At 37.3% G+C, this 26,231-nt stretch overlaps 1 protein-coding gene across 34 annotated transcripts in view; it reads left to right on the top strand.

The window, feature by feature from the left end:
* Positions 1–26,231, top strand: part of adgrl2a (adhesion G protein-coupled receptor L2a) — a 163,322-nt gene that overhangs the window by 100,675 nt on the left and 36,416 nt on the right. For 28 of the 34 annotated variants that reach the window (XM_077716758.1, XM_077716759.1, XM_077716770.1 and 25 more), the window contains 4 exons: positions 5,832–6,001; positions 18,072–18,285; positions 22,174–22,283; positions 23,715–23,774. In XM_077716758.1, the coding sequence (XP_077572884.1) occupies positions 5,941–6,001; positions 18,072–18,285; positions 22,174–22,283; positions 23,715–23,774 (445 nt within the window). In that variant the 5' untranslated portion in view covers positions 5,832–5,940. The remainder of the gene's footprint in view (positions 1–5,831; positions 6,002–18,071; positions 18,286–22,173; positions 22,284–23,714; positions 23,775–26,231) is intronic. The other 6 variants (XM_077716791.1, XM_077716788.1, XM_077716790.1 and 3 more) reach the window with 1 other exon arrangement.

Raw genomic sequence — 26,231 nt, 5'->3', positions numbered from 1 at the left:
AGCCGCCACATTATGGCCAAAGCCTTTAATCTCAAAAGCTTTGGCATGTTTCAAGAAAAAAAAATGGGACACACAAATTACTGGTTTACAGCCTATTTGCAATTTATTATTGTGTGTGGGTTTTTTTTAAGATGGTGTGATTTTTTTATGATGCGGAGGCAACTAAGAAGTTAACATGGATTCTCAGTGTTCACTATTTTAACAATAGCACTGAGAAATTGCCTTTTTTCACTTGTGGTTGAACAGCACCATCATCTCATTTACCTTACTCGTGTTTGTGTCACGCTCCTCTTTAAAATTGATAATCTTCCTTGATACTACTTGGCAATCACAGTACATTATTAATGATGCGGCCCTTAATAGAAAGACAGTGCAGTGTTTTTAACCACGCAGCTGCTCATTTTCAAAGAGGGAAGAGGTTAGAGGGTCATGCAAGCTGCTTATTTGTGCATGTCCATGTATATACAGCAGCATTATTATTGTACTCTAAAATGCATCCAAAAAACGTTGCTTGTTTTGACAGACCAACATGGACTTAGAAATAAATAATCACACAAGGCTGTGTAATATTCAGTGAGGATGGATACATGTTTTTTTTGTAGGCTACATTTATGCTTCTACAGTTCCCGGTGGCCCTTGCAGCACATTCAGTATGGGATTTTGAAATAGCTTTTTTTTCCTGTGTATTGAAGTTTTTCATGGTCAGTTATGGGATCCATAAAGAGTCATGAGTTAACGGACTTGAATCACACTGCCGCTCAATAAATGTTGAAAAAAAGTTAACAATTAATCTAGCCTGTACAAAACGTAGAAAAGCTTTTTATTTTTTTTTAAATAGTAACTGCACAGTGAACTTACAGTGCATGCCGATTCTTTGCTCTCTCTCTTAAAATGCACACTTTCGACAATAGGTTTATAAATTAATTTTTCAAGGCTGGCATTTTAGGGAAATTAATACATGGCTTAGATTGAATAGAGTTGGAGCAGCAAGTTTGAAATGCCGGGGAATACACATGATTCAGATCCTTTTATGGGCCACTCCCAGGTTAGGCTCTGCATAACCCTTTCTAGTTAAGTTCCACGAGTCGATCTTCCTGTTTTTGTACATTGGTAATGCCACACTAAAAATTCCTTGGCAGGGGTTACATTTGCTAAAGACATTCTTTAATAGACCTACTGGATCATTGTTATCTCAACAGAGCTGAAAATAGTTTTGTGCTATCAGTAAGTTAAACATTACATTCTGAAATTCCTTTCCATATAATCCACTTCAGGTGCCAGTAAAACACCAACATTACAACTCAAATCTATTCTATTCTAATCTATTTCTCCACTTTGTTACTGCATCGAATCATTTACCAATAATCCTTTTGGACAGACAGGTGTAGAAATCTAGCAGCTCTAATAGGATTTTCGGTGCATTGCTGAAGTGATTATATGGCGAAAGATGTCATATTGAAGCAGAGAGCAGCACTGCTGTATCACAGCCCACAAATCTTCCCATTTAACTTATATTTGCTGTTAGTTTCTCCATGAAACCCTATCTAAACTATGTTATGCTTTTCATTGTATATTTGTTCTAGTTTTGGCTCTATCAATGCACCAAATAAGTTGTGTTGTTCCAACCTATGGTTCATGATTGATTTATTTATTAGTGTTATGTCCTGATTAGTAGGGAACAGTGCTTGCTCATAGACGAATTAAGTGACTAAAGTTATAAATGATGAATGCATCATAAAAGCAGTGAGCCTTACGAGCACCATGCTGATGTCATAGTCTTTGTCATTAAATTCTTTAGGCGTATGAAAGTGAAACTTATTTCACAAAACAAGTATCAGAAAGAAAGACATGTCCATGTGTTGATCATGTACTTTTTTCCCATACAGTAGGAAAGCTTGGGCTCCATTGTTTCTTTTATCTTTTATATTTCTAGTTGAGTATCTTCTTTTATGGAGTCCCACCCTAAACCCCCTCTATTTTTTTTTAAACAAGTACCCCCACAGCCCTCCTTTCACCCCACTCTCTGTGCTGATCTGTCTTGTTGCACTATGTCTAAGTTTGACCTGATATTCCCCCTCGCGTGATCTCTGGTCATGGCCGTTGTTTGGGGTGGGGGCAATATCGTTGGGTGTATGTCACTCCATGGCTGCTCTCAATCATTCCCTCAGCAGAAGGGGTCATTGACTGATTTCTCCCTGCCCCATATTAGGCTCAGTGGGAATCCAGACCCATCTGATCACCAGTCAGATCTCGTTCCCCATAGTGTGAATTTTCCAGATTTCCGCTTTCAAATTGTAAATCTCGAGCCATAACAAAGCCCAAACACAATCCCTTCTCGAAGGAAGTATTTTCCTTTGGCGGATTCTCTGAGTATTTGCCATCTTAGCTCTTTCTGACTCAGTCCCCAGGTACTTTAGCCTCTTTGAGATCTAACATGAGAAGGGGGTCGTACAGTATGCATGAATTCCTGCTTGAACATGTCGTTGGGGAGAAATAATAGAAACAACTTCCTTATTCAACATGTGTTTGTCTCTTTACTCTGATTTACATTTGTGTGAAAGTCCAAGCTTGTATTTCCCCCCTTGTTTGCATCTCTTTGATCTTCACTGACAATTAACATCCCAACTCTTTCTCGGGGTTTGTTGAAAGCTGAGGGACTAATTCAAGGGTCAACCAAGACTTGCAAGCTGTCAATCTTTTTATTGTAATGCCATTCCCCTCCCCCAGTGAAGGGGTTTTATTCTCAGACACCCCACACCCCCTTCACTCTCCCAGACCTCGTTTAACAGAAAATCCCAACTCTTCCTCTATTCTCTTGTTGCCCTCTAACTGCCCAAGAGGGGCAACCAAAAGCTTTGTCTTGGAGAAGCCATGCATTCTTTCACATCTGCCTTTTGTTTTGAGACCGTTGCCTCCCACCGCCCTAATTCAAATTTCAAACTGCTCCTTTGAAACAGCCTTCCCCCTCTATTTTAATCACCCCTTTCTTTTAGCTATTAATCCTCAATTTTACAAAACAACTGATGTGTCTCAAATAATTTTGTCATACACTGTACATCCCCTGATTAATTTATTCTTTTCAGGATAATTTAACACCTGCTAGTAACATTTATACATACATACTAGACACAACAAAAAAAACAAAATGTATTGATTTAAAAAACTGGCAATCAGGGGATTCAATTGGGTCTTGTGAGTGAAGTTGCTCTGCTTCTAATGCCCTTCATCATCTGTCTGTCCTGAAATTGTAGATACAAACACCTGTTCTTAGATCATGGTGGTGTGGAGGTGGCTCAGTGTGTCACGACTGGCGGTGTCTCTCTTTAAAGGCATGAGGAGAGAAGAGCAACCTCCAACTGAGAGGGGAGACTTAGGCGCTTAATGAGGAGAATGGCAGTCAGACAGTGTCCCTGTGGCCTGTGTCTTTGCTGTCTGTGCATATTGAATATTCACAGCATGAGACAAAATACATTAAGTACAAGTAACTGTAATAATCATTTTTGAACAGCCTTTATATGTACGAGGGATATACTTCATACTTCACTGTTCTGTCGTAAATCCTGTAAGAGCTATCTGTTTTTCATTTTAAGACACAAAAGGTATTTTGATTTGATCATCTTCACTACCGCGCATCCTCGTAAGGGTAGTGAGGGTTGCTGGAGCAACCTCGCTAACTTCCGGCGAAAGGCAGATTACACCCTAGACTAGTCGCATGTCCGCCATAGGGCATCCAGAGAGATTGACAACCATCGGCATTCACAATCATACCGCCACCCGTGGGAATTGAGCCGGCCCGCACCGAAGTCAGCCAAATGAACCTCTTCATCACCAGGCAGCTCATGCCAGAAGATGATTAAAGAAAAAAGTAATTTGGCTTGCATATCTGTTGATTTACAGGCAGAATACCGGATCAGCTTTTTTTTAGAAACTGTTTATGTGCTGTGTACAGCTGTTTGGATTAAAATAAATACAGCAAAGCATCCATGCGGTGAATTCATAAGGTTTTGTTGAGGTGAGGCAATTTGATTTGACAGAAGATTTACAAGTGTCTCCCCTGATAACTCCTGATGAGTTTAAGGTTTAGCTTTTAATTCAGCTCATTAGTCTCAACCAAGCCACATAAATCTCTTTATTTTCCATTTAAAACAAGAACAGCACAGCACTCATTTGACATGCATGTGTTTGTATAAGTATATTATGTATATTTATGTGTATATGTATATATAAATATATATATACACAAAAATATATAGAATATATGTTTATCCCAGAATTACACAAACCGTGATGTCATGTCTCTTACACCCACTAACCTTATTTTAATGGATTTGAAATTAGAGGTCACACATGAAGCATACTGTCATACTAAATAGGGTGATTATGGCAGGCTTAATTACAACTTCGTTGCCTAATGCGTGCATCCTGCATGTTTTTATCCCCATAATGTTCTACGTTATCTGAGAACTTGCAAACACAAAATAGATCAGAGGCACTGCTGTCAGTGGATTTTCTCTAGTGAGAGAAGCAGTGTTTTACACCTCAGGCTGCCACGACAAGTAGAATGCCCCAGTTGTTTTTGGAAGCTAACATTGAGAGAAAGGTTGCAGACTCCTAAAGAATGACATGGCTGTTTTTGATTGGGCTAAAAAAAGATGAATGGGACAGTTTTCTAATGGGCTTCTGTGTGCCCCCTTTGCCTGAGTGATGCCATATCCCTTGGTAAATTCGCTAATGGTTCATGGAACCAAGAGAACGGAGTTGAACCCGACCGTGTAAACATCGGACAAAAGGGAGCCGTTAGTAGTGTGAAACGCATGCCTGAACACAGGTACGCCTTAGGTTTCACCCACCACAGCCCCACAAGTATATCCATGACTTAGGAGGAGGCTATTTGCTTTTGTAGTGAAAGAGGCAAAAACAAACATTCAATGTCCTATTATTGGGACAGGTATGGATGAGGTTGGGAGACAAGAATCCTGCTCAGGATAGATGGGGGGAAAGGGCAGGGATACAGAGATAAGTTTGTGGTCAGTCACAACAAAGCATGTTGACCAATTGCTCCCAAGTGTTTGTTTGTCGGTATCACTGGGAGACAAAGACAACTTATGTTTAAGTTGCCTTTGTCACCCAGATTATCCATTGCAGGCATGTGAGCAAAACTAGTCACATATATGTACTATATTGCTAATTTGGTGCTGTAATTTTGGACATTAGTGTGCTTCTTTGGACTTCATATGTAACGTCGCTCTTTCACCAGGCTTACGTTTGAAATGCGATAAATGAGGAGGAAACAAAATAAGGAACTGCACGTTCAGTTCCTAGGATGAGCACATGTATGTCATTGACAACCTTCTGTCCACCTTGTATATATTCTTGAACACAATTCATAAAAAAAATAATAATCAGGTTTCGATACATAAAACTTGTAAGAAGACCATTTGTGCCTATTATATACCTACTAAAATGATCACTTATTTCAATCTTTCTATTTGCTCCATATTACATGTTTTAAAATATAAATATGGTCGAACATAGTAACCACTTTTTAAATCAGTTTACCTTTTTTCAAATTGTACTGCCTGTGTCAAATGTTGGCCCCCAAATAAATGGAACAACCATCACACACACACGCACACACACACACATATAATATAGTTTTGGTAAGGTGTAGAATCTCCCATCTGTTTGAACATTGGTTACACCCAGTTCCTGGAGATGCTCAGCTTCACCCCCCACACACACAGACACAAACAAATTTTGGAGATGCCTTGTGACAAGTGACTTTTTCTGTTGTTGAATTGACGTTCTTTCTACATGTCCTTCATTTACAGGTGAGAGGATCCACAATGACTATTTCTAACAGCATTTGGATTGGACTTTTTTAGAAGCCTTTTGTCATCACATAAAAAAACCTGTCAGAGACCACCAACACTTGGCGACATGTGGAAACTACACACCTTCTGCTGGCTTGTCACGCTGGCCCAATTCCACTCCACGGAGGGTAAGTGCCCGTGAAAATCTTTGGTCATATAAAAGCAGACTGTTTTGTTTTCATACCACCATTTTACAGCATCCCATGAATGAGGGTTTCGGCTTGCTGACAGTTAGTCACTCTTTGGGGGATTTTTCTTATACTATAGACTTATTTAGAAATTCTCGAGTGAGCACTGAAAATAACGCTCACGCGGCTCCTCCAAGGTCCCACAGTGCATGTCTAAGTAATGTGGCTCTGAGGACCATAGGATTAGGCGGATGGGGATGATCAGGAGCGCTTTCATTAGTCTGGATATCTCAGACAAATTGTGATTTGCCAAAGATTTTCTGCTTGAGAGCGCCAATTGTTCCCAGTGGCATTGGGGCTAGATACATTTAGAAATTTAGGGCGAAAGTGTTCAGTTCTGTGCCCAGTGCTTTCATATTTTGCGCTTTCAAAAACACTTATTTTTCTTTTTATCATGGCGTGCTTTAGCTGTGATTAATTAACCTCAGCGGTGTCTTTGTGGTCAGATCTATATTTCTACACTGCATATTAAAAACACTTATACATATTCTTTAATCACTGAAATACTGGTGTACCAATTAATGATTCGTTTTAAAATTGGCTTCTGTTTTTGGTACACTTTATCACTGGAACTATTTCCTTGTCTGTTTTTGAAAGCCAACTGCTGAAACTATTTGCCAGTCTTGTATTGATTTCAAAAAGTGTTCTACATATTATCAATGAATATTTAGGGTTATTTTGCAGTACGTCCCATACATGATTTTCTTGTTGCTGTGTCACCTGGCTTAGAATTTTACAGTCACAAAATTAACTGATGAGTATGGCTCTTTTCTCTCATAATGGTTTTAGCAAACTTTGAGAAGCAGCATTTCAGCATCATTGAACAATTAGTTTTGAACTTTTTTTCACTTCTGCGTGCTGCAACTTTGTACGTGAAAAGTTTGGCCCTTAAAACAAAATGATGAGGAAACCCCAGTCTTGTTGACCTTCGGACTGAAGTCAGCTAGTCTAGATTCTATGCCGCAATACGATGAATTGTAATAAAATGGATGGGTGAAATGAGTAGAGCAGGAAAATGTATGATGTACTTTATTTAATGGCAATATACCCAGGAGATGCAAAGAGCATTTCCAACAGTTTAAAGCTGTTAAAATTCCATCCTGATTAACCTTTTCAATATTCCTCCCATCCAGATCCACTTAATAACACACATTCTTTTGTCGGATTTTAAAGGTGTGGACTGTTCAATGTACTAACAGCCAAAACAATAAGAACTAACTAAGCAAAACTAATAAATAATGCACACCTAAGTTTTGTCATTGATACCATTTGTCATTTATGTCCGTTTGCATTTCGTACCCCCTCACGTCAGTCCCATTTCCCGTCACAGCTGCGGGGATCAGCCTCCGAAACAGTTCATTACAAACAATATCCCCAAGTCCGCACACTTCATTAAACTACGTCTATGCCTAATATCTTTTTAATGCATGTTTTATAATTGAATTAAATGGCCTAGTGAAATGTTCTAAGTAGTTTAAAGTTTGTATTTGGAAGGAAGACCTCCACAAACAGCATTATTCCTTTTTCTGAATAGCTTTCTGTTATTATATAGAGTCACTTTATAATGTATGTTTCATGCACATCCGGCGATGTCTCTTGGACTGTGGTCACGGAATATGTGCCTTTTATCTATATTTGCACAGCTGGCTCACTGTCATCCCTTGGCTTTCATCCCTAAATGTTTTGTTTTTTCCCTCGCCACTTTACCTATAAAAGAAATATAGACACAAACACAAACATACAAATATATATATATATATATATATATATATATATATATATATATATATATATATATATATATATATATATATATATATATATATATATATATATATATATATATATATATATATATATATATATATATATATATATATATATATATATATATATATATATATATATATATATATATATATATATATATATATATATATATATATATATATATATATATATATATATATATATATATATATATATATATATATATATATATATATATATATATATATATATATATATATATATATATATATATATCAATAATTGTTTTTTTTATATGGCATGTTTTCATTCTTTTATGATGAGGCTTTTGTCATTTAGGAATGTCACCTGTGGGGTATGTAAACTGTGTGTCGTAATATATAAAAGGTTGTTACAAGGAACAAACTGTAAGAAAGTGTTCCTCCCCTCCCCAGCTCTTTTTTTCTTGTCACAGCTTGACTTGTTTGAAGTTCTTGAAATATCTCAAGGGCATGGAAGGAGGGCACCTTTAAAACTCCTCTTTTTGGATCATATGAACGAAAAGAGAAGAGGCTTTAGACCTTAATCTCAAAGTGAAAGGAGTGAAATAGACAATCAGGGTGTTCCGAAATGTAATTACTGGAAGTAAAAGCTCAGGGTTTTATACGAGCCAGTACCTGTAAGAGCACCATCTTGCACCACCTATTGCTGTTGTACCATTTTCAATGCTATAATCTTTATAATCTTTCCACTAGGGACCTTCTTCAGAACAGCCAGGCTTATCTTTAAAAAACAAAAGCATAATGTTATCTTTCAAGCAAGTGTGACATCCATTCAGTCATTCATTCATTTTCGACACTGCTTATCCTTGTCAAGATCGCGGGGTGCTGGAGCCTATCCCAGCTGACTTCGGGTGGCAGCACCATAGAGTGGTGAATATGTTCCGTCATTACATTTACATTACACTATTTGGAGCAATTTCAACATCATTAAGCTCTACACGTAGTACTCAAATCTGTTGTAGCTTGTACTCATTTTTAAACACCATGATGTAATTTACAAATTTTCCATTGGATTAGTGCTAACAGATTTTTGAAAAAACGGGTGTAAAACAGACTTTTAAATATTATGCTTGTTCAATTAGATTGTTTTTGTTTGTTTTTTTCTCCTGTGGATTTAGTCAACAAATTACGTTATTTTTGTCTCCCTTCCTCTTGCTTGTTGTCATTCGGGTTGTCCGTGGCCGACTGTTGAATATGGATCCCCATGGAGCCAAGTGGGCTTGGGGGCCTTGTGTACCAAGACCCACCATGCTGTCATGTCTCTTTCATCACCAGCCAAGCTTGGAGATAAGGAGACAATAAGCAGTGGCAAGGTGTAGCCACAGCCCCTGGGTCTCCACCCTGCCGAGCACTTCAAATCCTCATTAGGATTTTCAGAAAAGGAAGGAGGGATTTTGTTGGATTAGTGCTTTGTCACAGCTGGCCTCAGGTTAGTGTTTGTTATGCAGAGTGCTGACATGCTCCCACCCAACCCCAGCACAAACCTTCTTTTACCTGGGCATTGAGGAGGTTAATACATTTATTTTTCCCCAAGAAGCAGAAATTTGCTTTATTTTGTCTGCAACAAATTGATGTTTCTTTTTAAACCCGGTGTATTTGTCAGTCGTTGTTCGATCGTTTCTCATGTCAACTTCTGTTCACGTATAGCTTACTTTCCTCCTTGCTACTGCATCACTCTTTCACCGTGCCTCACGATAAGGGTATTCTTTGTGCAATTATGATATAACTCCTTTCTATAAATAAGAGCTACTTTCCCGACGAAAAACATGTTATTTTTTTAAGAATGTCTTAAGAAGTTTTATATTTCTTTTGAAGGGGAAATATGAATTCTGATGAGGTTCCGTACTACAAGGTAATCATGGAGATAATGATGATACAAGTGTACACATATAACTGTACCGGAAAGTTTTCTTTCAGCACAGTCAAACAACATTTTATGAATATTAGCCCTGTTTTTTTATGAGAACCCATCTGAACCTAAGCTAAGCTTGTATTTTATACGGGCTAGTGTTCATGGATGTTTTTATTGCAGATGAAAGACATTTTGATCTCAAGATGAAAAAGTGCAATCAATTTCGTAGTTTCTTTTAAACATTAAAATAATACACTAAAAGATGCATATTTTGTTGATTTGTAACTTTTTCTTTGGAATAAAAAGCAGGATGTTGTATGCATTTACATCTGTCTATATGCATTGCTTTCCTTGATCCTGTTTTAGAGTGAATATATATATTCCGATAAGGATAACTGTAAATGCAGGATGGTGGAACTGGGGTTGTAAATATAAAGGATTTAAATCCAGGCCGGTGGAAGGCTGTGTTCCCATTTAAGAAGCTTGTTAAGTAGTTTTGCTGGCACATAATGATATAAATGGGCAAATATAAAACCTTTATTCACTCAGGGAAAAGTGAACCTTTCTTTAGAGGAATATATATTTTTTTGAATATGTGGGAAATGATGAACTCTTCTGAATATTCTAAGATTCAATTTCAATGCCAGTTTCAAAGTAGTAGTTCAATAGACAAGGTCTTGCAGTAATGTAGCTTAATTCATCATACTTTCTTTAGGCAGCAAACGAAGGTGAAAGCACATCTGCTGGTTGCAGCGAAACATGGCTTTTACTTTTCCTGAGTCAAAATAATCAAGAAAATACTAATAATCTGAATCTTGAATTAAATGATGAATGAGGCGGCTCAGTGACGCAAGTGGTTCGTGCATCGTCCTCACAGCTCTGGGGCCCTGGGTTCAAATCCAGGTAATGTCCACCTGTGTGGAGTTTGCATGTCCTCCCTGGGCCTGTGTGGGTTTCCTCTGGGTACTCTGGTTTTGTCCCACATTCCAAAAACATGCATGGTAGGCTGATTGGACACTCTAAATTGCCCATAGGTATGGGTGTGAGTATGCATGGTTGTCCGTCTCATTGTGCCCTGTGATTGGCTGCCCACCGATTCAGGGTGTCCCCCGCCTAATGAGATTCAGAAAATGAGATGAGATGAGTCATAATAAATGAAAAATATAAAACTTGACATTTGTATTCGTTTACTACCTTTGGTCCTAAACATTTTTTTCAACCATCCCCTTTTTAAAAGGCACCACTTAGAGTTCATGAATTTCAGGTTTGCATTCTGTCAGCTTTAACTTGTCAGACCAGTCCATTTGTCCTGTGACAGATCACTATGTCTTGACCCTGTGTGACTCAGCAGTTGACCTTGTGAGTCATTATGACCTCTAAGTGTGTCCATATGTCAAGAGCTTGGCTATCTTTTATTAAGCCCCTAAAGTAAATGACTGCCTGAAAAAAAGAAACACTCCCAAAGGTTTCCCCATGTGGAAACATTACAAATCAATACCAATAGGGTAAGCCATTTTTAATTAACTGGGATGACTATCCATACAAATACTGACTCAGCTTGGTGGACTTGTTATGCCTTGCTGTTGCTTAATTTATAATCGCCTGGTTTACATACTAGTTTAAACGTTCAGAATTTGTTTGAAAGTTGGAAAAAAAAGTACAAGTCTTACGAGTTATCTCATAAATCAATACTGGAAGTATCAAGGTTTTCTTGCCGTGACTGTGTGATGGAAGGAAAGAGCTCATTCATTAATTTTCTGAACTGCTCATCCTCACAAGCGTTGTGAGGTGTGCTGGAGTATCTTCCAGCTATCCATTGGCAACAGGCAGGGAATAACCTGAATTGGTGGCCAGCCAGTGGTGGTTTTACCTAGAAGCCAATATAAAGCTGTTGTGTACGAAACTAAGAAAATTAAATCAGGTGGGATAACATTTTTGTCCTCACTAGCCCCTTTTCAACTCAGCTGGTGTTGGTGTAGTGAAGTATTCAGCAGACTTCAATGGCAGGTGGGGGTCAGACGAAACACTAGCTGCATAATGTGACACAAATGCATAGGCATGACAGTGTCGTCTCAGAAAAGGAAACAAGCACTGTGGTCCTACTTGAAGAAGCGCTCTGGGGGAATGCAAACCAAGCAGATAGACCTATCTCATTTGTGTGTGCTGCCACATGTGACCTACTGGGAAATGTTTCCTTATTGAATCAGCAAGCATCAAATGCTTCATTGGAGCAGAGCGCGAACCAAGCCATACCCATGTATATGAAACAATTAAATAAAAAAAATGATGATGGAAATAGTAGCATTAAAATGACAAACAAACCCCAAATGCCGGTTTGAAAGGTCTTTCAAAAAATACTCATGCACATAGACTTACTTAATATAATATTAAATATTGTTACCAGGATCAAAGTTTCACTAAGTGACCTGATTATTTGATTAACTGCTGAAAATCAGTTCTGTTAAAAAGTAATACTTGTATCATGTCATCACTAAACCTACAAACTAAAAAAGCTAAAATACACTGCTGAACTATATTCCCTCTGATATTGTTGATTGTCTTCTTGGCCATTTGTATGACCTAAAACGAAATTACCATTTGAGGCCCTCCACCCAAAAAAGAATAATGAAAAAGAAAATAAATTTTACACACACATAGGCTGGCCTCAGGGCTATCTGATATTAGATAGTATGATGACAGTTTGTACTCGTGTCAGTGCAGCCAGCTGACATGTGCTGATGATGGTAAGTCAATAATGCATTATGAAAAAAGTGATAATTTATGACTTTGATGAACCCCATTGAGCTTAATTAGGCCTAACGGTTCATTTACATGTAAGCGTGTTGGATGTTTCCAAAGGATACACAGCACAATGCATTCCTTTCAGAAACAAAACTTAAGGAACGTAATGTCCTGTTTGATTAATAAAATACATCAAAAATATTTTTAAGCAGTGGAAGACAACACACAACATAAAATCTCTTGTTTGTAGCACTTACATATGATCATTTAATACTGAACATTAAGGTCGGCTTTACCACATACCATTTACTATGTATTATTTTGGGCTTATATCTTGGATGTAAGGTGGAAACGGCTGTTAGAAATCGTACATAGCATGGTCCATTTCTTGTGAAAAAACAGTACAAATGTCTCCTCGCATAGAAATGACAAGATCTCTTTAACGTTAGTATATCTACAGTAAATTAAAATATCTCTTGATACCCCCTGCTGTTGCTATGGAAGTAGCAGAGATGTAAATGAACTTGAGGGAGTTTGATGGTGTGGAATACAAATGAGGTTCAAACACTTGTTTACTGCTGCTCTTTGCTTATCTTCGACTACTACAATCACCATGGTTTTACATTTCTGTCATTTGCAAATGCATTGTCCATTATCCTATACAATAACTGATATTGAAATTACATATAATATGATTCAGAACACACAAAAAGTCTCATAACCCTGCACTAGAGTTAAAGCATTGGTGAAATAAAAATAAAATTAATTTACTACACTTTAAACCAGAGGTGTGCAATTATTCCACAAAGATGCAGCGTGATGTACATGATGTAGTTTAAATGTAATCAGTAGTATTTTGCAGCTAGTTTTATCTCACTGTAATCCTTAAGGCTATCTTAACTTTGCAGGGTATAATTTCCAATTTTAGTTAGTTGCAGTACCTTGGTGTAGGTGGTCATAGTGCACAGACATTTGCGACTCAGTGTGACGAAAACAAGTTACTGAAGTCACACACGTACGTACTGTTAGAAGTGTGACGCGTTATACCTGGCAATGTTTACAGAAGTAAACACACTCCCTTCAGGAGGTATTGGCTCTCATGCTTTTGTGGTAAATTTTGAGGTTTTTATGCTATCAGAGCGGCATCACTAAAGCCTCGTCAGACTGGCAGACAAAATCCAGATTAGAACTGGATGGCTCTTTTATCGTCTGTGAGTCACAAAACACAGAAATCAGATTTTTGAGAGATTTATTGAAACCACATACGGGAGGTAGTTTCATGTGAGATATAGACATGATGCATCTCAGTCTGAGAAGCCAAAATATGTATTGACTTCCTGTGACATCACTTTACTTTGGATGACATTTTTGTTGGCACAGCAACCTGCCATTCAACAATGTGGCCTAAGTCTCAACAGACCCAGATCAGATTTGAACACTGGCTACAGACTGTGTGAACTGTCAGCCCTAAAAGTCAGTTTTGAAGGGGAATCTGGTTTGAATCAGAGTCTGAACACAATCTTAAGTGCTCAGTGCCATCATTGTCTTTCTGTTTCTAATCATAGCTCATAAGAACAAATGTGTAACATTTCTATACCAATATGTACATTGACTGAGATGAGATAAGCAGTAGACACAACTGTGTGTGTGTTTGTGGATATGTTATAATAATTGATTCATTTTTCCTCACCATTGGGTGGACCTCACTTCTAAAGTTGTAAAACACTTGTAGATTATAGAGTCAGCTCTGCCAAAAGACTCTTAACGTTAAAGTTCCCTTGGGGGGCTTCCTTTATTTTGGAGGACTCAAGCTGTGTTTCCTGAATCTCTCCACTAATGCTGTGGGCCACAATATCGCTACCCACCACAAATCCTACCCTTGCAAGAGACCTTGTCGGATTGTCAAATAATAGTAGGTCAAGAAAGCTGCTGCCTCTAAAATGCAGCCTTTTGGTCCTTTCCAGATTGGTAGCCAAAGATGTACATTAACTCTAGATGACAAGCATCTAGAGTGCTGGTGTCACAGTCGCCACAGAAAAATTATCTGGTTTCCCATCAAAATAGCCTGGAGACCTTTGTGTTCTGGTCACACAGATGCCAGGGGTAAGAGGTTTGAATGAGCCTTTTGATCAGTCTTATCCCCTGGACTCTGTCTGGAAGCATGGGTTACTCAAGTTACAAAGGGTCATTTTAATAAGAAAAACTTCACTTTGTCTAAGACAGTTCCAATGAAAAGCTGAATAGGTGCAAACATTCCAATATTTTTGCTTGTTTTATTGTGTTTGTTGACTTTTACCAAGTAAACAGAATATAGTTAGTAAATAGTTTAAGGAAAATAAATGTGGTTTGTCTTATTTTTTTTTAATTTCCATTAACACTTTAACTAAGCTGAAGGTTACCATGTTTGTTTTCACTTTGTCAACCCCCTTCATGTGAATACATTATTTACTTATATTACATTCTTAAGTTCATTTTCAGATGGTTAAGGTTTCAGGGTCCAAAATACTCTAGTCATACAAATTAATGGTAAAGATTCACTCACATTTGTAACATCCTTAAATGCACAACTTTTCAAAGAGGAATTAGCTCTTAACTGCTTCATATACTTTTTTGGGTCAGTGTGCTCTGATAATGACTTGTTCTGTTCATGGTATCAGTTTTTTACCGGGCTGATGAAGACCCTAATGACTCCATATTCCAATGAAATAGGGAGGTACTTTTCTCATTACCCCTGCTCTAGTGAAATTCATGTCCTACCAGATGGTCACTTTCCAATTGATTGGGCTCATCTGGGGTAAAAAAAAAAAAATCATTATTATATCATTGCACTAAATAGACTATGCATAATAGATTCTTCTTACATATGGAATACTCCCACAGTTCCTAAACTGCAGATTTGGTATTGACATAATGTCATTGTAAAGGTTATACACGGTTATAAATGTCAGCATAAGAAACTTTAAATAGAGGCTCCTCAATGGTCTAATAAAGTGCTATAACCCATGGAAATAGAGTTCCTTTGCACAAATTGGAGTCAATTACCACCATGTTTTTACCCCCGTATGAGCAATAAGCAGATGTTTAAAGGTTGAATTATCACAGTTTAAGATTCCATAATAGTCCATAGTAATCAGAACATAGCAAAACTCACCAAGGCCAAATCTTAATTTGGAAACATTCTCTTGACCTCCAAAATAATTTAGAATTTTATTTTTTTTATTTCCATTAGTGTCCCCACCATCCCATGGTTGTCATTTGCTCATTTTAGCAGTTAATCAATGCCAACTCGTAAAGGAGGTACAGTATTTATTTTCCAATATTGATACAGTATCTTCAAAGTACTCATCTTGTCATCGTATGGCATATTTGCCTGATCAATAACAACATCTTTTGGATACTAATGCACTGAGGCCGCTGAGGAATAAGGCAAATTTCAGGGTCATACGATTTCATGCAATGTCTGGATTTTTACTCAATAATCAAGCATTTTACAGGGTCTGTCATCAGCATATATTCCTATTCATGAAATACATGACTGAGAGCCATAGGGTGTTCATACTTCCATGTGTCTGTTTTAGGCACAATGACTTCATCAATTTAAAAAAAAACAAGAGTTTTCAAAGGGTCTTTTTGCTGATTTAAGGCAATCGCTTCACACTGAGTAAAATTGGGTTCCAAGTTAGCGCTTAAACTCAAAGGCTCTTACACATGATACAAACCCTGATTAGTTGGACTGAATAAAGACTAAGAGAAGTTGAATTAGGTTCAGAAAGTCCAATGCTCAATCACTGATCACAAATGCACTGTTAGCACAGTTATTTCTCTTTAAAAATGGATAACACATTTCTGTTAAAATAAACCATCTTACGGTTTCAACTATAGATTTCTTTATCTGTTGGCATGATTTTACAATACCTCATTTTTGTTCATAAAATTTGAGAGTGACTGATGTTAAAGTGCTTTTACACATTGCACTATTTTCGTTTAACCGCGCTGAAATAGTCAAGTTTGGCTGTGTAATGTCTACTGGTTTAATTTTCAATCCCCTCACAAGAGGTTTGTCACGATCCAGCAGATTAAACTGATAAGATTGTTTAGGACCTCAATTGTTTTTTTGCGACTCCACCAAGAGGCTTACAAAAATGATTTTTTCTTAAACGTGTGAATGTGTCATTGCTATTGATGCACATTACACAAAATATTTTTTAGAAGGAGCCGGAATAGGAAGGAAAAATCCTTCCTTAAAAAGGTCCCCTTATAAAGTCTTATAGCGAGGTTAGTTTGGCTGTGACAGATGCCCCACTCCATACAATCTTTTGTTTGCTCTAACCTGTACACTACACTGAGCACCTTTTAGAAGAATGCCTTCACCTGATTAAGGAAACAAATGGAGGATCAGGCTACATAATGTGACTTTTATCTTCCTTTAGAAAATACCACAACAGCAATTTAGGGTGAGGGCCTTAATTCTGCATCGTAATCCCCTCCCATTGTAACATAGCATTTAATCAAGCAAGGGTAATTGTATTTTCACTTAATTGATGGAGTTTCCAATAGGGTAAAATAAACGGAGCCATTCCAAGCGGTTTTAGTAAACATGTAGTCAGTAGTTAAGGCAACTGCGGTCAGGAAAAGTGCTTTGTAAACACAAGCAAGTACACATATGGATTTGTCTCATTTGTACAGGTGCCAATGAAATACGGCAAAACAAGTGCATGTAACCCAGCCATGAAGACCTCATTAGAGAGCTTGCAGCTCTGGAATACAGCTAGCACACTGCCATTTAAAGGACAAAAAAAGGCAACAGATGCTCAAAAAATGGGATATTATGATTCAGTGCAGCTTGTGGTTTAGAACAGAGAAGCAGCTGGCAATTTGGTTAAGCTTTATATCGCTGTGCTGTAATACTTGATGATATGGTAAAGCATGAGTTACCAAAATGTTCTGTATTTGATACTGCTTGCTTCTTTATATTCACTTTCAGCTGGTGTTTTTATGACATGATCTGGATTTTGATTTATTTTTCAAGTTTCTGCCCAAACAGTTTCATCCAACTACTATTTGTACTGCTTTTCCTTGAACAAAAGTGTTTTAATTGCATCCACTTAAAGTTGATTTCTTTAGATTTAAAAAAAATCCATTAATTGATTTCTTTGAAGAAAAAAAATCACATTGCTTTTCTTTTGTAGTAAAATACAAAATAGAAATCATGGCTAAATAACACTCACTGTACTTTGTGCTGAGGGGAAATGCCTTGGATGTATTTTTTCATTGTTTACATTTAAACCTATACATTTATTGATGATTATAAAAGCATCCAGCATGCGGACAATATACAAAAATCTGTCTTATATCATGTCATCATATTCTAATATTGTAAATCATTTGTTCAGTGTTTATTGCAAAAATGCACTGTGTAAGAATCCATGGTATTAATATGTTTCCTTAGTAGACTCCTCGCAACCTTTGTAAGAATAAGCTGTATGGAAAATGATATTGTTGCCTTAGTTCGCATCCATCTTTTCCATCCAGTCTGATGTTATTTTCTGTTTGAGCCTGCTTCACATAGATTCCGACTGATAAAGCTCTACTTGTACTCCCCCAGGATTCAGTCGGGCTGCCCTGCCATTTGGTTTAGTGCGGAGAGAGCTGTCTTGTGAGGGCTACCCCATCGATCTGCGCTGTCCAGGAAGTGATGTCATAACGATCGAAAGTGCCAACTATGGGCGAACAGACGATAAGATTTGCGATGCCGACCCTTTCCAGATGGAGAATATCAACTGCTATCTTCCAGAAGCATACAAGATCATGTCACAGAGGTAAATCATACAGTCTGTATTTGAAGTTTCAGTGTACAGTACTTTGCTTGCCCAGAGCAATAGGATCTGGAATCCTGTCAGGTGTTTCTTTTTTGTGAGTTTACCCTTTTCAGTTACCTTTTTTCTCTCACCATTGGAAGAAATTCTTTAACATGGCTGCTTGATCGATTCCATCAAAAATAGACAAGCTCGATGGAACTGAGGAGTGGGGATAAAAATGGGCAGCACCATCCTGGCAGCATAAATAAAAAACATATTATATATGTATGTGTACACACACACATATATATATATAATATTTATTATACTATATTATATTTATATATATGCATTTTAGGCAGTGGCCTTTTGTAATTTTCTTTTTTTTAAATGGTGTAGCGAGCATGCCTGGACAAATCTTTAAAAGTTTTGAGCCCAATTCTGTTAACCCAATCAACTGCATTTGGGATACTCCGCAAGACATATTTTGCTCAAATGTTTAGCAGACTATTTTATTATTTCCCCATAAGTGTTTAGACACGTTTTACATTTTGTGGATGTCAATACAATTTAGTGTGGAAGCGTGCATTTACTCTAGCATTGACATGCAAGTCCTGTAGGATTACAATACCACTTGTAAATGTGAGCCATTGAAGATGAGATGTCATGTTGAAAGGCTGTCAACGGCAAAATGCATTGGGTAGACTGACATGAATGTCACTGAGAGACTGGATTGTACGAGATCGTCAGCAATTTTTGTAAGCCGGCTTGGGAAATGAAGAAGACACAAAACTGTGAAATAAACAGTCACGTTCATGTACAGAATAGACCAATTGTGAAGTTAACTTTGATAAAGTAGGATTGCTGACTCACAATGTCTCGTTTCAAAGGGTGCAGCCTATATGCATACATGTTCCATAAGAAAAAGAAAAAGGAATATAAGTCACAATATCACAGTTAAGAATGTTTGCTACCCGACAATATGAAACATTGATTTCACATGCAATCTAAGTGTGCGGCAGAAAAATGGTGGCCATCTGGATATCTCCGCTAATCTGTCCACTTTCCAAACTGATGTGTTTTGGAAATGAGAAGAATTGGAATGAGGCTTGGTCATGTTTGATAAATCCTGGTGGTGCTCATATCAGTTGGGCATATTACATTCATGAGCACAATGATTTAATGAAAATCGCTCTAGGACTGCTGTGGCTCGATTAGAACATTCACCTGGAAGCAATTAGTGCACTCAGGTGGCTGTTAATCTGGACACTTCCCAAAGAGAAATTGCATGAAGGTATCGTTTGAAATAATTAATATGGTAATAGAACTTTATGCAAAAACAATCCTTTCGTTAAAAATCTACTTATTATTATTATTATGACGATACAGTCATTATTATTGGTTTTGGCAGTAATATTTATTTATTCATTGTTACATTTTTACATTTACAACATTGTTTATGCAATGAGTCCCAAATGGCCTCTTGGGATATTATGACAAAAATGTCATTATTATTCATAGTTATATTTGATGGATTTAAATTAGAAGGAGCGGGGTATAGTAGCTACCCTATATACTAGCATTTTCTGTGCCAGACCAATCACACCTTGACATGAATCCCAAAGACCATTGTTGACTTAATCATGTAAGAGATCTATTTTGTTCCAAAACATAAAAGCTCTCCACATACACAATGGCTTCGATTACAGTTAGATGTAAGATATCCAATTACATCTATCCTATTAAATCCAATCCAATTATGCCTCTTTTTGAATTTAACATGGCAGTTGAGAAGGTTAAGTTGTAGAATTGTGGCATCAGGAGTGCTCTATTAAATTTTCATCAAACTTTTGTTAAGCCCGGGTTTGCTCACTAAAAGAGATGAATAATATACAGATTACAGCAAAATTTGCACTGTTTCCCGTGACCACAACTGCCTCTTTTCCCCACCAAAATAGTACAATGACTGTGGGATCTTTTCCACCCTAAGATGTGCAATATGGCTCAGTGCGTATTCAACCAGCTCAGTCCGTGTCCTCAAGGCTTGTCGTATGTTGAGGGTGTTTCTCACTGTCAAGCTGCTTTTATGTTTGAAAAGTGGCTCAAAGACATTCAGCATTAACCAATTTTTGTCTCTTGTTACCACCTAAAAAATATTTGGCAATGTTAGTCCATTGTTGGGCCAAAATTCAATAATCAATTTAATGTACAAAAAAAACCCAAAGAAACAAAGGTACCCATCACTATTCAAAAATATATTTGACACTGTTCACCAGTTAACTTGCATTGCGAGCAAATCTCTTGTGTGAGCTGTCGGTAAACACCGGCTTCCTGTCGGAATTACACACAACGTTCAAGTTTTGATGCACTCTATTACAGACTGTCAAGTTTGGTTTCATGCATTCTTTATTTTTTTACATATGTATTCATTATTTTATTTTATTTTACAGCCAAATAGGCGTATCTGCACCGTGACTGCAATAGCAAATGTTTTGACACTTCAAACAAAATACCGCTGGTGCCCAAGGCCTGTCACACTTCCCATTCCATCCTTTGCCTTATATCAATCCTATGTTTTCCACAGTTGCCATTACCCCTGGGGTAATTGTTTAAATTTAGCCTAAACATAAAATAAATAGATAAATAAATAGGTAAAATCAGCAAAAAAATAAAATAACTACATAAAATGCTAAACTATATACACCGACACCCAAGATAAAAAGGCTTGCAGCTTTCGTTTCTTTCTTTATCTTTACTCTTAATTAACAATTACATCTTGACTTGAAACAAGAATGATGAAATAAATAAATAAATGAATGAATTACCTTTCATTTGTTGTTTTATTGTTGTATTATTAATCAGTATATAGCGAAAAAAAATCATAGAACAAATAGTGTAGATGTATTTAATTAGAGTGCACTCAAATATTGAACTTTTTATGCCAGGAATTTCAATTACATCCACAAAATGGACCAAAAACTATGCATAGAAGTCATTAAGCTTGTTCGATTGGTCTCAGGAGAACCCTGAAGTTTCACAGATGAGTCTTGGCTCCAATAGAACAGGAAGGCTGGGTCCTTAGCTCCAAAATGAGGACAATGCGTCAGAACACTATCACTACTTCTGTCAATATTGTTTCACATTAAATAGGGAGGATTTTTCATTTTTTCTCTCTCTCTTCTACTGCTGATGTCCTGTTGTTTAAAACATCTGTCTCTGGAACATTGTCATGGCTCATTAGTGTCACCATTTTTATTTTTAGTATCATTCTGTTTCATAAGCCAAGTGTGAACTAGGTAGTATTCATTTTCCTTCTCCCATTGGAACGGGCAAGATAAATACTGTAATTTGTATGGCAAAGCTGGGAGGATTGTGGAAGTGGCAATAAAATGTTGTGTCGTTCAATATAGTATGTGCCTGCAGATTCATGCTGCATTACTGGCCCTGTAAAATGGAAGTCAATGTGAAACAATTTGACACACCAACAAAAATTGTTATTTTATTAGGCCTTCACAATTTTAATCAATTTTAAGAAAAATAAAATTTATGTGATTATCATGTTGCCCTGACAGTTCTGAGTTTGAGGGTTCGATACCAGGTCAGTTCTCACTCTATGGTGTATGCCTGTTATCCACAGGCTTGCGTCGGTTTTGTCCAGGTACTCCGGTCGGTTTCCTCCCACATCTGAAAAACTTGCAGAGTAGGTTGGTTGAGCACTCTAAATTGCGGGATTGTGAGCACTTCCGTCCAAAAAAATTAACTGGAATAGGCTCCAGCACCGCCTGCGTTCCTCTGCAGTTATATATAAGTGTGTATGCGCGTGTGTTATTTACTGTAAGTGATTGCAGTACTCCATTTGAGATATGCGAACTCACCTTTTCTTCATTGTTTGTCTGCTTTTCTTCACAGGTGCAACAATCGGACCCAGTGTATCGTGATTACAGGTTCTGACGTCTTCCCAGACCCTTGTCCTGGAACCTACAAGTATCTGGAGGTCCAGTATGAGTGTGTGCCCTACAGTAAGTATAACCCAGCTCTCACCCAATGTTCATACATTGTAAAGTCACCCTTCAAATCTCCACACCACTGTGCACCCGTCTTTAGTTCATTTCTCGGCATCATGGCACATCACCTTCCCATTTCCAGCTCTAACCTTGTCCCTATTGTCTGTTTTCTTTGTCCGCAAGACCTCTGAGTACCCTTTTCCTCTCCCTCTTCTTCCATCTATGTCATGCCATGAACCTTTCATGATCTATGACCTGTAAAACATTTTGGTTCTGCTCTGCACTTGCTTGTATTATTAATGTACTCACCATGTTTTCAGTGATCCAATGACCTGGGTTTTGAGTTAGTAGAGCAGAGAGGACGTGGAAGAAATCATGCTGACTTTCCACAATGGCAAGCTTTTCATTATTGTTGCATGGAGAAATATGGCAGGCAAAAGCACCGCTCAACTCCATAGCTAAATGTATGTCAATTAAGCAGATGCAGAGGGATTCAAACAAATGTTTCATGATGTAAGACAACATAATAGCTGCACTTAAGTCACCAAGATAATCTTTTCTCTGAGGAGAGATTGTCAGCATTTTGTCTTCTGCCAAGGTGTAAAATAATCATTGCCATTCAGCTCTTAACCAAAGTTCAGACTGGCCTTAACATTGAAAATACACTTTTGTCATCGAATCCGCCAGGTTCTTTTGCAATCTATGAATACTATTCTGCCAAATTACCTTCACAACGTGATTAAAGGGAGAGTTACATAAATTGGCAAGATTTGCTCATCAAGTGCAATAGGATTTATTTCAGTAGAAAATGATGGAATGATGAGATTTCCCCCAAAATTCAGCTTGGTATAAAATGACTAAATAAATCCGGTGACCCCCATGAGTATAAGCAGTATGATAAATAAATCAATAAGTGAACAACTAAAGAAATTCAGGCAACTCTATACAATCTCCCTGTCATACATGTTCACCAATGTTTATTTGTATTACCTGTCCACGCTGCCCATTTGTCTGCATTCAGATTTCAGTATTCGACATCATTAAACATCTTAAAGGTCAACTTCTCCAAGACTTGATGGGACTGTTGTTAAAAAAAAACAGTATCCAGAAATGAGTATCCTGCTTGAGGTTTTAAAATCACCTCAACATCTTTTGGTTACCCACCTCATTATTATGTATGGATTATTTGTCTTACTGTGCCACCTTAGGCATTGACAGAAATATTAGCCTCGAGACACACTGTTGTCCACCCACAGTTGACTTAAACCGCCTTTCTTTTTCAAGGATACAAACAAGACTTCTACAATGATGGATGTATAACAAGAAAACTAGCGTACATTAAAATATATAGCAACATTTGAACGGGGTTGGCATGGGGGGAAACATTTATATCTGAGGAGTTTCAGTCTGTGCATGTCTGCAGCACCATGTTTTTGCCTCTCAAAGGTCCGTGCCCGACCAGAATAGGAGCAAGAACACAGAATGTGTCCTATCGCAACTGTCTTGGTAAGTGTTTAGTGTACTCCAAGTGTGACCACTCTAAACCAATCCATCCTCACAATCCCAGTTTATCCTACTCAAGTCCCACAAATGTTTTGTAAAATGTGAATTGTTTTGTGACTCTCCCTGAACCAATCCCCTGTTTACTAATTAATGTACAGACACACATGAGATACACCTATATATCTGGCTTTGCGTGAATACAGGTCTTGCAATCTCACTAATTCTACTGATGAGATTGTTATTGATAAAAACAGGTTTTGACAACTGATTTGTCCGTTATAGACGGCGAGATATTTTAAAAGTACAATGTATTTTTTTGTTGGGATGCTCTATAACCCTGTCACCATATGAAATAAGTTAATTAATCACACAGTTTAAAAAGAAAAAAAAGAAGTTGTTAATTTTCCCAAACTATGATTTATGCTTCGTGCACTCAACACGTGGTGATTAAAAATGCATCCATTAATTGCATTTGAGACTCCAGTTCCTTTTACAGATATTTATTGGTCATCACTATCCCGTAAAACTAAAGTACAGACCTATACAAAATAAAAAGAAAGAACAGTATCTTCCTTAGTAATGGTACATTGAGGCCAATGGTGAAAGACTGTAATATTGTACTATACACTTTTGCTTTAAATTGACCTGCAGTCTTCTCCAAAATGCACTCTTATTTAACCGACACTAAATATTGCGGTGGTCACCTGATATTGCAGTGGTCTTCTGCCTGACTTTGGTGTGGGAGTAAGTTTGATTCCCACTTGTTGGTGGTGTAACTGTGCTCATGAGTAGTTGTCCATTTCATTGTGCCCTGCAATTGGCTTGCAACCAACTTTTATATCACACCACTACATAGTGTTTCACTTGGCCCGAGCAAAGGCGTTTTCTGCTTCTAAAATAGAAACAAAGAAAAAAGAACCCAACATTAAAAAAGGTACAGTAACTTAAAGCAGTGTGAAACTATTTTATTTGCTTCTTTATACCTGTCTTCGAGTATAACAGTGTTTGTGTTGAGCAGTAGCATTGCCTGCTTATGTGCATAAACATCAGAATATTTGTGGTTAAACTCAAACGTTTAGACTTCAGCCTACAGCCAATACACAGTCAAGGGGGAACTTAATTTGCCATTTACCTAACTTTGCTTCGCAGCCAAAATTACGTCCGGCACAAAGGAGCTTTGGGAGCATTTTTTTACCTCAATTTTCTTCCAAAATGTCAGCCCCGAGGAGTTTTTCATTGATGATAGTAATTACTACTGCTTTAAAAAAATGTCTTTTATTTACTTTAAAAACACTAATACATTATTTTCTGTTCAATTTTTTGGACCCACTGCTTTTTTTAAATGAAGTCTGTTTGTGTTAGATTAGGAACAGACAATCAAAGTATTGTTTGCCGAAATTACACTCTGAAATACTGATCTAACTATGCATGCATCTTATAGCATACGCTTCTCTAATTTTGGCAGACAAGGCAGACCCATGCCAAATATTAAGATTTGTGATTAAAACATTACAGTGGCTCAAAGACTTAGATTCCACTGGATTTGCTGGGGGATACAAGACTTGAGAAGTTGATTTACAAGACAACATATTAAATCCCCATTAAGCTGATCAACAGCGGGCTTTCAGACAGTGTCCTCATTTTGACTGTAGAACCAACAGTCCCTCAAAAGCTTTTACCAATGAACTTTTAGCCTACACAATGTCATAAATGTTTGCTTTTTGGCTTTGCGGGCAGCTGAATGTAAGACACTCTTGAATTGAAAATGTGCATGATCACACAAGCAATTTATGGATTTTTCACTTAATATATGTGCATGTAGCTGTTGTAATTTCATCATTTTGACCTTTTTGATCTAGATTTGATCACGTGGGTCCTCATTAGAATCCTTATCTTCCAGCCAGGGAAACATTTGCCTTCGTGCATATCTATTTCATCTGACACCGAATTTTTCTCTCATTACATTAATACTTGAGTCAAACAAATATATATATTTTTAGCAGAAGAGAACTATGCATGCTATTTTGATTTAGAAAGACCGGCACTACTATAGACACTTGTTATGCTCAGTTGTTATAACACTTTTATTGTAACATGCTAAACAGCTACTGCACTTTAAAAATACTAATGTTAAATATTAAAAATTAAATAAATTTGGGGGGGTTGTATTCCTGTCTTACATTGATTGATATGTACTAATACTCTAGTTTACATTTGTCATCTGAATTCATACTAATGGAAGTTATTTCTTGTGATGCTTCTTTGGAGAAATAACCTTCTTGGTCTTTCAGTAGCCAGTGGAAACGGTACACAATTCAGGGCTTTATGACACGGGAGGACCTTGTGTTTCATTGTTACTTTACTTAAAGTAACTGACCGTCTTCCTTTCCCCTGTTCAATCTGCAGGAAATCTCCTTGGCTACAGGATTCCCCCTTCCATCTGCGGATTTCTGATCAAAC

This window comes from Stigmatopora nigra, chromosome 5 (genome assembly GCF_051989575.1).
Source record: "Stigmatopora nigra isolate UIUO_SnigA chromosome 5, RoL_Snig_1.1, whole genome shotgun sequence".
NCBI lineage: Eukaryota > Metazoa > Chordata > Actinopteri > Syngnathiformes > Syngnathidae > Stigmatopora > Stigmatopora nigra.
The sequence above is the reverse complement of the archived record's forward strand: the minus strand, read 5'-3'. Positions and strand labels throughout refer to the sequence as shown.